The sequence below is a fragment of the Oncorhynchus clarkii genome, chromosome 18 (assembly GCF_045791955.1).
Source record: "Oncorhynchus clarkii lewisi isolate Uvic-CL-2024 chromosome 18, UVic_Ocla_1.0, whole genome shotgun sequence".
Lineage (NCBI taxonomy): Eukaryota > Metazoa > Chordata > Actinopteri > Salmoniformes > Salmonidae > Oncorhynchus > Oncorhynchus clarkii.
Window position 1 is genome coordinate 48,647,373 of NC_092164.1, and position 18,061 is coordinate 48,665,433.

Genomic DNA, 18,061 nt, shown 5'->3' on the forward strand with positions numbered 1-18,061 from the left:
CTGTTGTTTTTATTTCTTTACTTACCTATTGTTCACCTTTTTATTTTTTTTATTTCACTGTAAGGTTGTATGTATCCTGTTGTATTTGGCGCACGTGAGAAATAAACATTGATTTGAGTAGCAGATGAGAAGCAGGTGAGTGATAGCCGGTAGTGGATACAGCTGGCTGATTACAGCTGCCACGTGATATGTGCATAAAAGTGAAGTGGACATTATTGGACCGGCACATGCAGTGCATTCGGAAAGTATTCAGACCCCTTCCCTATCTCCACATTTACTTATGTTACAGCCTTATTCTAAAATGGATTAAATGCATTTTTCCCTCATCAATCTACACACAATACCCCATAATGACAAAGCAACATTGTTTTTGAAAATGTATTAAAAAAAATGAACCGCATCTTAGTTACGTAAGTATTCAGACCCGTTGCTATAAGCTCCGCTGCATCCTGTTTGCATTGATCATCCTTGATTTGTTTCTACAACTTGATTGGAGTCAACCTGTGGTAAATTCTATTGACTGGACATTATTTGGAAAGGAACACACCTGTCTATATAAGGTCCCACAGTTGACAGTGGATGTCAGAGTGAAAACCAAGAACACAATTGAAGAAGTTTGGAATTAACCAAGACTCTTTCTAGAGCTGGCCAAACTGAGCAATCGGGGGATAAGGGCCTTGGTCAGGGAGGTGACCAAGAACCTGATGGTCACTCTGACAGAGCTCCAAGTTCCTCTGTGGAGATGGGAGAACCTTCCAGAAGGACAACCATCTTTGCAGCACTCCACCAATCAGGCCTTTATGGTAGAGTGGCCAAAAGGAAGCCACTCCTCAGTAAAAGGCACCTAAAGAGCATACCTATGTAAATGTGCTATTTCAGTTTTTTTTATTTTTCTGTAAACCTGTTTTTTCTTTGTCATTATGGGGTATTGTGTGTAGATTGAGGGAAACTTTTAAATCCATTTTTAGGATAAGGCTGTAATGTAACAAAAGGTCTGAATACTTTCTGAATGCACTGTACAAGAGATTAGTTGCTGTTGCTTAAATTCTTTAACAATGTATAAACAACTGACTTCTTCATAAACATTTTATAAGAGGCGTCAGCTGGTTGTTTTAGATCTGAGAAATTTGGTTGTATCATATCGAACGGTACTATAGTATTCTAACATTTGGGTATAATAAAAACTGACTTTGCACACGGCTGAGTGGAGTTTCAAAATATTGCATGTGATATGGGTCTCTTGCAAAATGGATATTACTCGTCAATATTGTGATTTTTGAATGTGAGTTAGATACATTTTGCAGCCCTAGTGTTAAAATGCAACAATTCTAAAGCTTCCCAGTGCTTGTTGTGTTTAGTCTGAAACAGACTTCAAGCCAGACTTGCTGACTTAGCTTTCTGAGATGAAACACAAGCAGCATCTTTCAAAAAGAGCTCAGCATATTATTTCCTCTTTCTTACTTCCTGTTCTTCTTCAGACCTCAGCTGTGTCAGGTCAGCAAACTGCTGCTTGACAGTGTGTCAGATTACAGTCAAGGCCTTATTGTTACTTCTCTCAGAATGTAGTAGTGTTTACCTGTAATCCAGTGGATTTGCCCCAGGTGACCCTGCCCAGTGCCTTTGTCAGTGGGCTTTGATCCCACTAAGGCCTACAGGGCTTGTCAGTCACCTCAGGGGCAGGGTAAGGGGGCCCGCTGCCCTAAGTCCACCTAGTACACTCAAGGACACCACTGCTGTCCTAGGGTCTTTTGAAAAACGTCAAATGCTTCACTCAAATCCTGCGATCATAGCCATACATTGAGGTTTTGTAGCACAGGAAAAAAATATCAACATTTACTCAATACTTCCTAGGTATGAGAGACTTCAGCATAGATCAAGTCCTCCATAAATCAGAGGTGTTACGGTACACAACACAAGTCTGTTTCATTTCATACCGGAATGTTGTTCTTAGAAACCTGGCCTGTTTGGTCAACTTTGCTAAATGCCTAATATATTAGCTAGCACCTTGTGAGTTAAAGCCTTTTGCTTTTGAAAATTCTAGCCCCATACAAGGCCACAGGGTTAGGAGGGTGTAAATATTGTTTCTATCTCATGCGCGCACTCACACCAGAGAGTGTTGCTAGAACAAACACACAACCCTTGACCCAGATCCTTGGGTATGTGTGAGTTATTTTTATCAGGTTTTGCCTCACAGTGAGGGAGGACAGGCTGGGCTGCTCCAAGGGTAACCAAGTCAACCTGCAGTCTCTGAAAACAACACCATGACGTCTCAGTCTGCATCCTCACATATTGCCTCTAGAAAAGAGATTTGTGGGGATTGCTTCTGACAGTACAGAATGTGAAGGTGGATTGGCATAGTAATCTGATCAGTTGTTAATAGATTATAAACACAAAGTATTGGACTTGATCAGGCAGAGCCTTCTGAGAGCCTCCTCAATTAAAATGTCTCTTCCCCCCTCCCATTCCAGTAGAGCGGTCCAAACCCCAGCAGCAGGTGCGTAACTCAGGAGCCATCCGGCGGACTTCCTCCCTGGGTACCATCACCGGCCCCTACCTCACTGGCCAGTGGCCTCGCGACCACCATGTGCACTACCCCTCATGCATGAAAGATAAATCCACTCAGGTAGGTGTCCCCTTACTTCCTCTCTCCTATATTTCATGTTTTATTGGGTCCCCCCTGCTGAGATTAATGAATGAATGTACACTATGCTTTGTGCATTAAAGAGAAATGCACTCCGGTTGGGGCCTCCTCACTTCCTGTCCCCCTACCCTTCATGTGTCACACTTTGTTCGGTTGTCCTAGAGAGATGAGTGCAAGTGACATTTATTCAACAAGAAAGAACGAATGATATTCCAGCTAGAAGAAACTAGATGTATTTATGGCTCTGGTTTATTAATAGCTCTGGTTTATTGATAGCTCTGGTTTATTAATAGCTCTGGTTTATTGATAGCTCTGGTTTATTGATAGCTCTGGTTTATTGATAGCTCTGGTTTATTGATAGCTCTGGTTAGCTCTGGTTTATTGATAGGTCTGGTTTATTGATAGCTCTGGTTTATTGATAGCTCTGGTTAGCTCTGGTTTATTGATAGCTCTGGTTAGCTCTGGTTTATTGTTAGCTCTGGTTAGCTCTGGTTTATTGATAGCTCTGGTTAGCTCTGGTTTATTGATAGCTCTGGTTTATTGTTAGCTCTGGTTAGCTCTGGTTTATTGTTAGCTCTGGTTAGCTCTGGTTTGCTGATCTGCAAAGCATGCTTGTTTTGCACCAGTATACTGAGGTGAAGGACAGGTAATAATTGTATGTATATTGTCACAGCAAAATAATCCTGCATCAACAGGATTCGAACATTTAGACCATAATTTTTCTTGATCTGTGGTTAGGCTATTAGCTGGCCGAGGAGAATTCTCAGCAACAAATGTGATCAAATGAAGTGGCGGAGTACTGCGATGCATCACCGTAGGGAAGTGGGCTCTTTCAAGTTACTGGTGGCAATCCAGATTGTACACTACTCAGTCACTGATTCACTTACCCACACAGATATGAGTTAGCCTCTGTTGCCCTCTATCACAGGTCTACACACCCTGTTTCCGCCAGTCACTTTGACATTTACCACCTACGCAGCTGCGGGCCTGTCTAGCCTTGCTATAGATTAACCAGCCTGGCTCTGTGTATTAAATGCCTGCTTTTTTTGTATTGACCAAGTAGGCCCTAGGTGTCATGGAAGCACAAAGGTGTCATTGTGGAGAACATGTGAGCTCCTGTCTGTCTGAGTGACACATGGCTTCTGCTTGTCAGATGAAGTCAGCTGTTTGTACAGAGCCATGTTGCTGCCAGTCCAGCTGCGGCTGGAATTTTCCCTTCCTCCTCCATGTCTTTCTCCTCCTCCTGCTTTTCTTTCTCCTTCTTCCCCTCCACCCTTTCCTCGTTCTATTCTGTAATTCTCAGCCATTGGGTCTGTGAACTGGAATTGTTTTCCTCCTCCCCCTCTTCTTCCTGGTCCTATTCTGTATAGTGATGTGACCTGCAACACCCACACCATCCTTCCAGGTTATGACAGACATGCCCAAACACATAGCACTAAGATTATACCGAGAGCAATAAGTAGAAGTATGTGGAAGATTGATTGTGCAGGCCTAGGTAGTGTACTGGGCCAGTTTCACTGACCTAGGTTAAACCTACTTCCCAACTGGACGAAAAGGCCTTTTAATGGACATTCTGCTTTCTGCGTTGAACATGATTGTACAGTGTCAGCCCAATATTCAGGATCCCTCAAACTGGTTGTTAAAGGGGTAGATTTGGCCTTTAGTTTATCCTTTCTGCTCTGGGTCTAGTGCAGTCAGTGGTGGAACAAGTAACCAATTGTCATACTTGAGTCAAATAAAATGAGTGAAAGTCACCCAGTAAAATACTACTTAAATAAGTCTAAAAGTATTTGCTATGACATATACTTAATTATTAGAATTAAAAGTACAAATTATTTTAAATTCCTTATATTAGCAAATCCGATGGCACCATTTTCTTATTTATTGAATTTATGGAAAGCCAGGGGCACACTCCAACACTCTTCATTTACAAATGAAGCATATGTGTTTAGTGAGTCTGCTAGATCAGAAGCAGTAGGGATGACCAGGGATGTTCTGTTTATAAGCGTGTGAATTGGACCATTTTCCTGTCCTTCTAAGCATTCTAAATTTAATGAGTACTTTTGGGTGTCAGGGGAAAATGTATGGAGTAAAAAGTAAATTATTGATATAAGGATTGTAGTAAAATAAAAATTGTCAAAAATATAAATAGTAAAATACTGATCGCCCCAACAACTACTGAAGTAGTACTTTAGTCGTTTTACTTAAGGACTTTACACCATTGAGTGCAGTAGCCAGTCACAGTGAGAGCGAGCTAGCAGGGTTATGACACCACCGCAGCCAGTGCCAGTTAGAGTCAGAGATGACATCCCATTACTTGTATTTGTATTTATTATGGTTCCCCATTTAACTGTTGTCAAGGCAGCAGCTACTCTTCCTGGGGTCCAGCAAAATTTAGACAGTTAAACATTACAATACATTCACAACAGATTTCACAACATATTAATAAGTGTGTGCCCTCAGGCCCCTACTCTACCACATATCCACAACACAAAGTCCATGTGTACGTGTGTTTGTATGGATGTGTCTGTGCCTATGTTTGTGTTGCTTCACAGTCCCCGCTGGTCCATATGGTGTATTTTGACCAGTTTTTTTAAATCTAATTTTACTGCCTGCATGAGTTACTTGATGTGGAATAGAGTTCCATGTAATCATGGCTCTATGTAGTACTGTGCGCCTCCCATAGTCTGTTCTGGACTTGTGGACTGTGAAGAGACCTCTTGTGGCATGTCTTGTGGAGTATGCATGGGTGTCTGAGCTGAGTGTAAGTAGTTCAAACAGACAGCTTGGTGCATTCAACATGTCAATACCTCTCACAAATACAAGTAATGAAGTCAATCTCTCCTCCACTTTGAACCAGGAGAGATTGACATGCATATTATTAATGTTTGCTCTCTGTGTATATCCAAGGGCCAGGCTTGCTGCCCTGTTCTGAGCCAATTGCAATTTTCACAAGTCCCTCTTTGTGGCACCTGACCACACGACTGAACAGTAGTCCAGGTGTGACAGAACTAGGACCTGTAGGACCCGCCTTGTTGATAGTGCTGTTAAGAATGTAGAACAGCGCTTTGTTATGGACAGACTTCTCCCCATCCTAGCTACTGTTGTATCAATATGTTTTGACCATGGCAGTTTACAATCCAAAGTTACTCCAAGCAATTACCATGTTATTCATTACAACGTTTAGTTGAGGTTTAGTGAATGATTTGTTCCAAATACAATGCTTTTAGTTTTTGAAATATTTAGGACTAACTTATTCCTTGCCACCCATTCTGAAACTAACTGCAGCTCTTTGTTGCAGTCATTTCAGTTGCTGTGCTAGCTGACGTGCAAAGTGTTGAGTCAGCCGTATACAATAGACACACTGGTTTTATGCAAAGCCAGTGGCATGTCGTTAGTAAAGATTTTAAAAGTAAGGGACCTAGACAGCTGCCCTGTGGAATTCCTGAGTCTATCTGGATTTTGTTGGAGAGGCTTCCAATTAAACAACACCCTCTGTGTTCTGTTAGACGGGTAACTCTTTGTCCACAGTATAGTAGGGGGTGTAAAGCCATAACACATACGTTTTTCCAGCAACAGACTATATGATTGATAATGTCAAAAGCCGCACTGAAGTTTAACAAAACAGCCCCCACAATCTTTTCATCATCAATATCTCAATAAGTAATTTGTGTAAGTGCTGTGCTTGTTGAATGTCCTTCCCTATAAGCATGCTGAAAGTCTGTAAATTTGTTTATTGTGAAATAGCATTGTATCTGGTCAAACACAATCTTTCCCGAAAGTTTACAAATTGCTGGTAACAGGCTGATTGAAGATATGGCAAATAGGAGTGGTAATATAATGCACTAATTATCCTCAGTAACTTGTCAGACCCCAGTGGCTTGTCATTGTTGATAGACAACAACAAAATGTCATGTACTGTCATGTTGTGTCTTGTCTCTGTCCTTTCCCTTCACCCTGTCTCCCTCTGCTGGTCGTTGTTAGGTTACCTTTCCACCCCCTCTTTCCCCCAGCTGTGCCTTGTCTCCTCCTAACCACCTCGTCACCCCTTTTCCCACCTGTTCCCTTTTTCCCTCTGATTAGTCCCCTATATCTCTCTCTGTTTTTGTTCCTGTCCTTGTCGGATTCTTGTTTGTTGTGTTTCATGCCTGAACCAGACTGTCGTCATGTTTGCTGTAACCTTGTCTTGTCCTGTCGGAATCTGCCGGTCCGTCTGAGCCTACCTATGTTTGGTAATTAAAGAAGCTCTGTTTAAGTTAATTCGCTTTTGGGTCCTCATTCACGCACCGTAACAGAAGAATCCGACCAAGAATGGACCCAGCGACTTCGGATCCTCTCCACTCAGCCGTCGGGATCCAGGGAGCGATGCTAGGCAGACACGAGCAGGAAGTGTCTGCTGCTCGACATGCCGTTGAGACCCTGGCCACCCAAGTCTCCAACCTCACAGAACAGGTTCACCATCTCCGCCTCGATCCACCGGCCACTTCCAGGGCTTTCGAATCTCCGGAGCCCAGAATCAATAACCCGCCGTGTTACTCTGGGGAGCCCACTGAATGCCGCTCGTTCCTCACCCAGTGTGATATTGTGTTTTCTCTCCAGCCCAACACTTACTCCAGGAGCACTGCTCGTGTCGCCTACGTCATATCTCTCCTTATTGGACGGGCTCGTGAGTGGGGCACGGCAATCTGGGAGGCAAGGGCTGAGTGTACTAACCAGTATCAGGACTTTAAGGAGGAGATGATACGGGTTTTTGATCGATCTGTTTTTGGGGAGGAGGCTTCCAGGGCCCTGTCTTCCCTATGTCAAGGCAATCGATCCATAACAGACTACTCTATTGAGTTTCGCACTCTTGCTGTCTCCAGTGGCTGGAACGAGCCGGCCTTGCTCGCTCGTCTTCTGGAGGGTCTCCGCGCAGAGGTAAAGGATGAGATTCTCTCCCGGGAGGTTCCTTCCAGCGTGGATTCCTTGATTGAACTCGCTATTCGCATTGAGCGACGGGTTGATCTTCGTCACCGAGCTCGTGGAAAGGAGCTCGCGCTCTCCGTCGCCCCCCTCTCCGCATCACTACCATCTTCCTCTGCCGGCTCGGGTGCTGAGCCCATGCAGCTGGGAGGTATCCGCATCTCGACTAAGGAGAGGGAACGGAGAATCACCAACCGCCTCTGTCTCTATTGCGGTTCCGCTGGTCATTTTGTCACTTCATGTCCAGTAAAAGGCCAGAGCTCGTCAGTAAGCGGAGGGCTACTGGTGAGCGCTACTACTCCTGTCTCTCCTTCAAGATCCTGCACTACCTTGTCGGTCCATCTACGCTGGACCGGTTCGTCAGCTTCCTGCAGTGCCTTAATAGACTCTGGGGCGGAGGGCTGTTTTATGGACGAGACCTGGGCTCGGGAACATGACATTCCTCTCAGACAGTTAAAGGAGCCCACGGCCTTGTTCGCCCTGGATGGTAGTCCTCTCCCCAGGATTCAGCGTGAGACGCTACCTTTAACCCTCACTGTTTCTGGTAATCATAGTGAAACCATTTCTTTTTTAATTTTTCGTTCACCTTTTACACCTGTTGTTTTGGGCCATCCCTGGCTAGTTTGTCATAATCCTTCCATTAATTGGTCTAGTAATTCTATCCTCTCCTGGAACGTCTCTTGTCATGTGAAATGTTTAATGTCTGCTATCCCTCCTGTTTCCTCTGTCTCTTCTTCACAGGAGGAGCCTGGTGATTTGACAGGGGTGCCGGAGGAATATCACGATCTGCGCACGGTGTTCAGTCGGTCCAGGGCCACCTCTCTTCCTCCACACCGGTCGTATGATTGTAGTATTGATCTCCTTCCGGGAACCACCCCCCCCCGGGGTAGACTATACTCTCTGTCGGCTCCCGAACGTAAGGCTCTCGAAGATTATTTGTCTGTAGCTCTTGACGCCGGTACCATAGTCCCCTCCTCCTCTCCCGCCGGAGCGGGGTTTTTTTTTGTCAAGAAGAAGGACGGGTCTCTGCGCCCCTGCATAGATTATCGAGGGCTGAATGACATAACAGTGAAGAATCGTTATCCGCTTCCTCTTATGTCTTCAGCCTTCGAGATCCTGCAGGGAGCCAGGTTTTTCACTAAGTTGGACCTTCGTAACGCTTACCATCTCGTGCGCATCAGGGAGGGGGACGAGTGGAAGACGGCGTTTAACACTCCGTTAGGGCACTTTGAATACCGGGTTCTTCCTTTCGGCCTCGCTAACGCTCCAGCTGTCTTTCAGGCATTAGTCAATGATGTCCTGAGAGACATGCTGAACATCTTTGTTTTCGTTTACCTTGACGATATCCTGATTTTTTCACCGTCACTCCAGATTCATGTTCAGCACGTTCGACGTGTTCTCCAGCGCCTTTTAGAGAATTGTCTTTTTGTGAAGGCTGAGAAGTGCACTTTTCATGCCTCCTCCGTCACATTTCTCGGTTCTGTTATTTCCGCTGAAGGCATTAAGATGGATCCCGCTAAGGTCCAAGCTGTCATTGATTGGCCCGTCCCTAAGTCACGCGTCGAGCTGCAGCGCTTTCTCGGCTTCGCGAACTTCTATCGTCGTTTCATCCGTAATTTCGGTCAGGTGGCAGCTCCTCTCACAGCCCTTACTTCTGTCAAGACGTGCTTTAAGTGGTCCGTTTCCGCCCAGGGAGCTTTTGATCTCCTCAAGAATCGTTTTACATCCGCTCCTATCCTTGTTACACCTGACGTCTCTAGACAGTTCGTTGTCGAGGTTGACGCGTCAGAGGTGGGCGTGGGAGCCATTCTTTCTCAGCGCTCCCTCTCTGACGACAAGGTCCACCCATGCGCGTATTTTTCTCATCGCCTGTCGCCGTCGGAACGTAACTATGATGTGGGTAACCGCGAACTGCTCGCCATCCGGTTAGCCCTAGGCGAATGGCGACAGTGGTTGGAGGGGGCGACCGTTCCTTTTGTCGTTTGGACTGACCATAGGAACCTTGAGTACATCCGTTCTGCCAAACGACTTAATGCGCTTCAGGCGCGTTGGGCGCTGTTTTTCGCTCGTTTCGAGTTCGTGATTTCTTATCGTCCGGGCTCTAAGAACACCAAGCCTGATGCTTTATCTCGTCTCTTCAGTTCTTCAGTAGCCTCCACTGACCCCGAGGGGATTCTCCCTGAGGGGCGTGTTGTCGGGTTGAATGTCTGGGGAATTGAGAGGCAGGTAAAGCAAGCGCTCACTCACACTCCGTCGCCGCGCGCTTGTCCTAGGAACCTTCTTTTCGTTCCCGTTCCTACTCGTCTGGCCGTTCTTCAGTGGGCTCACTCTGCCAAGTTAGCCGGCCACCCTGGCGTTCGGGGTACGCTTGCTTCCATTCGCCAGCGTTTTTGGTGGCCCACCCGGGAGCATGACACGCGTCGTTTCGTGGCTGCTTGTTCGGTCTGCGCGCAGACTAAGTCCGGTAACTCTCCTCCTGCCGGCCGTCTCAGGCCGCTTCCTATTCCTTCTCGACCGTGGTCTCACATCGCCTTAGATTTTGTCACCGGACTGCCTTCGTCAGCGGGGAAGACTGTTATTCTTACGGTTGTCGATAGGTTCTCTAAGGCGGCTCATTTCATTCCCCTTGCTAAGCTTCCTTCTGCTAAAGAGACGGCACAAATCATCATCGAGAATGTTTTCAGAATTCATGGCCTTCCGTCAGACGTCGTTTCGGACAGAGGTCCGCAATTCACGTCTCAATTTTGGAGGGAGTTTTGCCGTTTGATTGGGGCTTCCGTCAGTCTCTCTTCCGGCTTTCACCCCCAGTCTAACGGTCAAGCAGAACGGGCCAATCAGACTATTGGTCGCATCTTACGCAGTCTTTCTTTTCGTAACCCTGCGTCTTGGTCAGAACAGCTCCCCTGGGCAGAATACGCCCACAACTCGCTTCCTTCGTCTGCGACCGGGCTATCTCCTTTTCAGAGTAGCCTCGGGTACCAGCCTCCGCTGTTCTCATCTCAGTTCGCCGAGTCCAGCGTCCCCTCCGCTCAGGCTTTTGTCCAACGTTGCGAGCGCACCTGGAAGAGGGTCAGGTCTGCACTTTGCCGTTATAGGACGCAGACTGTGAGGGCTGCTAATAAGCGTAGAACTAAGAGTCCTAGATATTGTCGCGGTCAGAGAGTTTGGCTCTCCACTCAGAACCTTCCCCTTAAGACGGCTTCTCGCAAGTTGACCCCGCGGTTCATTGGTCCGTTCCGTATTTCTCGGGTCATTAATCCTGTCGCAGTTCGACTTCTTCTTCCGCGATACCTTCGTCGCGTCCACCCGGTCTTCCATGTCTCCTGCATCAAGCCCGTCCTTCGCGCCCCCGCTCGTCTTCCCCCCCCCTCCCCCATCCTTGTCGAGGGCGCACCCATCTACAGGGTCCGTAGAATTTTGGACATGCGTCCTCGGGGCCGTGGTCACCAGTACCTCGTAGATTGGGAGGGGTACGGTCCTGAGGAGAGGAGTTGGGTTCCCTCTCGGGACGTGCTGGACCGTGCGCTGATCGAGGATTTCCTCCGTTGCCGCCAGGTTTCCTCCTCGAGTGCGCCAGGAGGCGCTCGGTGAGTGGGGGGGTACTGTCATGTACTGTCATGTTGTGTCTTGTCTCTGTCCTTTCCCTTCACCCTGTCTCCCTCTGCTGGTCGTTGTTAGGTTACCTTTCCACCCCCTCTTTCCCCCAGCTGTGCCTTGTCTCCTCCTAACCACCTCGTCACCCCTTTTCCCACCTGTTCCCTTTTTCCCTCTGATTAGTCCCCTATATCTCTCTCTGTTTTTGTTCCTGTCCTTGTCGGATTCTTGTTTGTTGTGTTTCATGCCTGAACCAGACTGTCGTCATGTTTGCTGTAACCTTGTCTTGTCCTGTCGGAATCTGCCGGTCCGTCTGAGCCTACCTATGTTTGGTAATTAAAGAAGCTCTGTTTAAGTTAATTCGCTTTTGGGTCCTCATTCACGCACCGTAACACAAAAAATGTCACCTCTTCCACACTTACTTTACAGAATTCAAAAAACAATGCTTGTCTTTCATAATTTAGTCAGATATACTTGGATGTATAGTGTCAACGTTTGTTGCTGGCATGTCATGCCTAAGTTTGCTAATATTGCCAACTACATTAATAATTTTTTCTTTGGCAAGATCAGTGGGTTTTGTAATAAGTGAGCCATCTGATTCAATGAATGATGGAACAGAGTTGCCTTTTTGCCCAAAATTTAATTTAAGTTACTCCAAGGTTTTTACTATCATTCTTTGTCATTTATCTTTGTTTTATAGTGTAGTTTCTTCTTTTTATTCAGTTTAATCACTTGATTTCTCAATTTGCAGTACGTTTGCCATTCGGTTGTACAGCTAGACCTATTTCCCATTTATTTTGCTTCATCGCTCTCAACCATACAGTTTTTCAATTCCTCATCAATTCACAGGGATTTAACATTTTTTACAGTAATTTAGTTCATGGATGCATGCTTATTAGTAACTGAGATAAGCAATTTCATAAATGTGTCAAGTGCAGCATCTGGTTGCTCCTCATTACACACCACGGACCAACAAATATTCTTTACATCAACAACACCTCTTATACACTCTATTAGGCCCAGACTTTGGAACTTTGGTTTTCCTACATACGGCTACTATATTGTGATCACTGCATCTGATGGATTTGGATACTGTTTTCAAACACATTTCTGCAGCATTAGTAAAGATATGATCAATACATGTTGTTGATTTCATTCCTGTGCTGTTTGTAACTACCTTGGTAGGTTGATTGATAACCTGAACCAGGTTGCAGGCACTAGCTACAGTTTGAAACTTTTCCTTGAGTGAGCAGCCTGTCAAATCACCCAGAAAATATACCTGTCTATTGATATCACATACATTATCAAGCATTTCACATGATATCCAGATACCGACTGTTTGCACTTGGTGATCTATAACAACTTCCCACCAGAATGGGTGAGGCAGATGAACCTATAGCCATATTACTTCAACAGTATTTAACATGAGATCCTCTCTAAGCTTTACAGGAATGTGGTTCTGAATATAAACAGCCACACCTCCACCTTTGGCTTTTCTGTAGATCTTATAACCATGTATCAAAAATATTATCTAAGTGAGTTTCAGAGATGGTCAGAATATTAATTTAATCTGTTAGAAAAAACACAGTAATTTCAGGAACCTTAATTTTTAAGCTACATTTGTTAACATGGGATTTTTTTGTACTCTTTTCTGGGATTCTTGATTGCTTAGCTTCCCAGTAAAGCAAGAAAAACAGAGTTAGACATCCTCTGGTTATTTTATGTTAGTACAGGGTGCGTTGCCCACAGTGAACTTCCTGCTAGGGCAAACCACCTCAGTGCTAACAGTTCCAACACCTTTGGGATAATGTACATTTGCTGAAGCATCATGACAACTCAGCGACGCAATGGTAGGGATTAAATAAGCTGGACTTGGGTCGTTGATAAGTCATTGTCTCAACACAGCCTTATAATGCTGTGAAAGGATCCAGGAACCCAAATGATTTGGGTGAAAGCCATCCTCCTTATAATACGAGCTTTGTTTCCAGAAGGTATCAAAATTGTCAACAGAGCTGCAATAGTCTTGTAGCCAGTTATGGAGGGATAAAAGTCTGCTGAAATGTTCAATGCCACAATTTAGGGAGGGCAGAGGGACAGATATTATGGGCCGTTTGTTGGTGTCAAGTAGTGACCCAATCAGTTCTTTAAAATCCATCTTCAGCTGTTCTGAGCTGCCCCTGATGACCTCCTACATTCTGTTTTACTGCACTGCTCGGCAACCAGGACCTAATAACCTCCTCAGCCCAGCCCATAGCCAAATTGCTAGATCATCTCAAAAACCATATTACTGTGGAGTCAACCTGGCAGCCGGTTTACTATATGAACAAACCCGTCCATTCTACTTCTCCTTTGTCCACATGCATAGAAAAATCTGACATATCCACATGTGCAGTACGGACCTGCTCTCGTCCTCAGCATCGGAAAAAGGTTTATGGCTTGTGGTATAAGGACACTTTTCACATGCCAAACGGCCCGAACCCTAACCAATGGAAAAACTGGAATTTCCTTTGGAGTGTTTGTTCATTGACCGAACACATGCAGGGCAGGGAACGGTATGCGGTCACACATGGTCCACTGTAAGAGGAGAGGATATGGTGTGTGTGTGTGTGTGTGTGTACTCTTCTCTTTAAAGAGGAGATGAAAAAGGCTATGTTGAAAGCTGTCTCTCTCTGTTTCCTGCCTGGCTTGGTGAGGGTGTTGAACTGGGTACAGAAGACAACAATGTGAAGATTCCACAAATGAAGAGAAGAACTCACCATTTTACAATATTTACTACCTCTTCTGGCAACGGCATTGAGCTAGCACTTCCATTGGCCCTTGCAGTATATATTCACGGATGCTGTGATGAAGGTATAACTGCAGAAAATAAAAAGGTGAAATGAGGTTACGTATTCTACACACAAAAAAAAAAACATTTTGGAGAGCCGTTGTTTCCCAATGTTCTTGGACTTGGGATTTTATTTTCTCTCTCTCTCTTTATTCCATTTCTCACTCTTTTATTATCTCTCTTTGCCTTCTCTCAAGCAGACACACAGAGTTGGCCCATTCTTTATCACAGCACACACTCTATTTAATTCCTGTTTGATGCCTGCCATGTGTTGAAAGAGCCCGGCAATGTACAAGATGGTGCTGCCTGACATGGTCACCCTGTTTCTAGTTCCTGTTATTTCTTACATTATTTGCTCAGAACATTTCTTGCATTATTACATGCATTCGAAAATAACTTTTGGATAGTACATCCGTGGTCACTCATCACAAATTCGACTTCCCTGAATTGGATCCTTTGTTTGAACTCTCCGAGGCAGTTCCATTCATCCCGGGGGCTGCTCCAGAAGAGGAGTGGGCTCCTATTCAGACGCAGGAGGCGTGCATACCATCCACCGCTTCCAAGTATATTACTCTCTAACGTTCAGTCCCTGGACAATAGACAAGGTCAGGGTGAGGATATCATTCCAGAGAGACATCAGGGACTGTAACATACCCTGTTTTTACATACATCTTATTCCAAAATCATTGGCATTAGATGTTGGAAGATTGCTGTGGGGACTTGCTTCCATTCAGCCACGAGCATTAGTGAGGTCGGGCACAGATGTTGGGTGATTAGGCTTGGCATCTGCCAAACCCAGATTTGTCCAGGTGGTTAAGCATGATTCATCACTCCAGAGAATGCGTTTCCACTGCTCCAGTGTCCAATGGCGGCAAGCTTGACACCACTCCAGCTGACGCTTGGCATTGCACATGGTGATCTTAGACTTGTGTGCGGCTGCTCGGCCATGGAAATCCATTTCATGACGCTCCCGACAAACAGTTCTTGTGCTGATGTTGCTTCCAGAAGCAAGGGGTGTGGCTGAAATAGCCAAATCCACTAATTTGAAGGGGTGCCCACTACTTTTGTGTGTGTATATACATATATCCTGTGCTACCCGCGTATCGAGCACTCTTGACCATTGCTACTCCCCCTTCTGGGACGGCTCTAAGATCCTCCCCCGCCCTGCCTTCGGCAAATCAGATCACACCTTAATTTTGCTCCTCCCCTCCTATAGGCAGAAACTTAATCAGAACCAATCAGAATCTATACTTCAAGATTGTTTTGATCACGTGGACTAGGAAATGGTCTGAGTTGTCTCTGAGAATAGTATCAACATATACATTGACTCTGTGTGCATAAAGGATGTTGTTTACACTGTGACAATTAGGATGTGCATAAAGGATGTTGTTTACACTGACAATTAGAACTTACCCAAACCAAAAACTGTGGATTTGCGCAAAACTGAAAGCGTGAACCACGCATTTAACCATGACAAGGTGACTGGGAAAATGGACACGGGTGGCGCAGCGTTCTAAGGCTCTGCATCTCAGTGCAACCAGTCCCTGGTTCAAATCCAGGCTGCATCACATCCGGCCGTGATTGTGCGCCGCCCTATGGGACTCCCAATTGGCCCAGCGTCGTCCGGGTTTGGTCGGGGTAGGTCGTCATTGTAAATAGGAATTTTGTTCTGCACTGACTTGCCTAGTTAAATAAAGGTAGATTTTTTTTTTAAATGTGGCAGGGACTCCAGACAATCACGGATTATGAAGGGAAAGCCAGCCACGTTGCGGACTCCGTCCTTCTCCCGGACAACCTAAACACCTTTGCTTGTTTTGAGAAAAACACTGAGCCGCCAACGCGTGCCACCGCCGCTCACGAGGACTGTGAGCTCTCACTCTCTGTGGCGATGTAAGACATTTTAAGCGGATGCCGCTCAGACAGCATCCCAGGCTGCGTACTCAAGAGCATGTGCATCCCAGCTGGCTGGAGGGTTTACAGACATATTGTATCTCTCCATATCCCAGTCTGTTGTCCAAACTTGCTTCCATATGTCCACCATTGTTCCTGTACCCAAGAAAGCCAAGGTAACTGAAATAAATTACTATCACCCCGTGGAACCCACTTCTGTTAGCATGAAGCGCTTTTGAGAGATGGTTAAGGATCATATCACCTCCACCTATCCTCGACACTCTAGATCAGGGTTCCCCAACTGTTGGTCCGTGGGTGGTTTTATTTGGCCCTCCAAGTTTTCTGAGCAACAACAAAAAATATATATACAGTACCAGTCAAAAGATTGGACACATCTACTCATTCAAGGGTTTTTCTTTATTTTTACTATTTTCTACATTGTAGAATGAAGACATCAAAATTGTGAAATAACACATGGAATCATATAGTAACCAAAAAAGTGTGAAACAAATGAAAATATATTTTATATTTTTGAAAGTATCCACTTTGCCTTGACAGCTTTGCACACACTACTGTGTGTGTGTGCATAGATGGATACAGCCAGTCAGTCAGTCAGTCAGTCAGTCAGTCAGTCAGTCGAAGTTTACATACACCTTAGCCAAATACATTTAAACTCAGTTTTTCACAATTCCTGACATTTAATCCTAGTAAACATACCCAGTTTTAGGTCAGTTAGGATCACCACTTTATTTTAAGAATGTGAAATGTCAGAATAATAGTAGAGAGAATTATTCATTTCAGCTTTATCACATTCCCAGTGGGTCAGAAGTTTACGTACACTCCACTCAATTAGTATTTAGTAGCATTGCCTTTAAATTGTTCAACTTGGGTCAAACGTTTCGGGTAGCCTTCCACAAGCTTCCCACAATATGTTGGGTGAATTTTGGCCCATTCCTCCTGACAGAGCTGGTGTAACTGAGTCAGGTTTGTAGACCTCCTTGCTCGCACACGCTTTTTTAGTTCTGCCCACAAATTTTCTGTAGAATTGAAGTCAGGGCTTTGTGATGGCCACTCCAATACCTTGACTTTGTTTTCCTGAAGCCATTTTGTCACAACTTTGGAAGTATGCTTGGGATCATTGTCCATTTGGAAGACCCATTTGTGACCAAGCTTTAAAACCCTGACTGATATCTTGAGTTGTTGCTTCAATATATCCACATAATTTTCCTATCTATTTTGTGAAGTGCACCCGTCCCTCCTGCAGCAAAGCACCCCCACAACATGATGCTGCCACCCCCGTGCTTCACGGTTGGGATGGTGTTCTTCGGCTTGCAAGCTTCCCCTTTTTTCCTCCGAACATAACGATGGTCATTATGGCCAACCAGTTCTATTTTTGTTTCATCAGACCAGAGGACATTTCTCCAAAAAGTACGATATTTGTCCCCATGTGCAGTTGCAAACCTAGTCTGGCTTTTTTTATGGCAGTGGCTTCTTCCTTGCTGAGTGGTCTTTCAGGTTATGTCGATATAGGGCTTGTTTTTACTGTGGATATAGATACTTTGGTATCTTTTCGTGACAAAATATCTTGTTTAAAACAGGAACGTTTTTCTTCCAAAAGTTTTCATCCAAAAATTAAAATAGCACTGTCAACTTAGTGTATGTAAACTTCTGACCCACGTTTGTCTGTAAACAAATGTAAAAATTACTTCTGTCATGCACAAAGTAGATGTCCTAACCGACTTGCCAAAAGTCGGTAGTAGCGAGGGCTACTTTCTCTCTCAGCTCCAGTAACAGACCAGGGGTAACCAGGGGGCGAAGCGAGGGCTACTTTCTCTCTCAGCTCCAGTAACAGACCAGGGGTAACCAAGGGGCGAAGCGAGGGCTACTTTATCTCTCTCAGCTCCAGTAGCAGACCAGGGGTAACCAGGGGGCGAAGCGAGGGCTACTTTCTCTCTCAGCTCCAGTAACAGACCAGGGGTAACCAAGGGGCGAAGCAAGGGCTACTTTATCTCTCTCAGCTTCAGTAGCAGACCAGGGGGTGAAGCGAGGGCTACTTTGTCTCTCTCAGCTCCAGTAGCAGACCAGGGGTAACCAAGGGACGAAGCGAGGGCTACTTTATCTTTCTCAGATCCAGTAGCAGACCAGGG

At 45.3% G+C, this 18,061-nt stretch overlaps 1 protein-coding gene across 4 annotated transcripts in view; it reads left to right on the plus strand.

Annotated features, from left to right (window-relative positions):
• LOC139373603 (glucocorticoid-induced transcript 1 protein-like) overlaps nt 1-18,061 on the plus strand; it is a 54,461-nt gene that overhangs the window by 24,609 nt on the left and 11,791 nt on the right. For 2 of the 4 annotated variants that reach the window (XM_071114294.1, XM_071114292.1), the window contains exon 2: nt 2,469-2,623. In XM_071114294.1, coding sequence (XP_070970395.1) covers nt 2,469-2,623 — 155 coding nt within the window. The remainder of the gene's footprint in view (nt 1-2,468; nt 2,624-18,061) is intronic. The other 2 variants (XM_071114296.1, XM_071114295.1) reach the window with 1 other exon arrangement.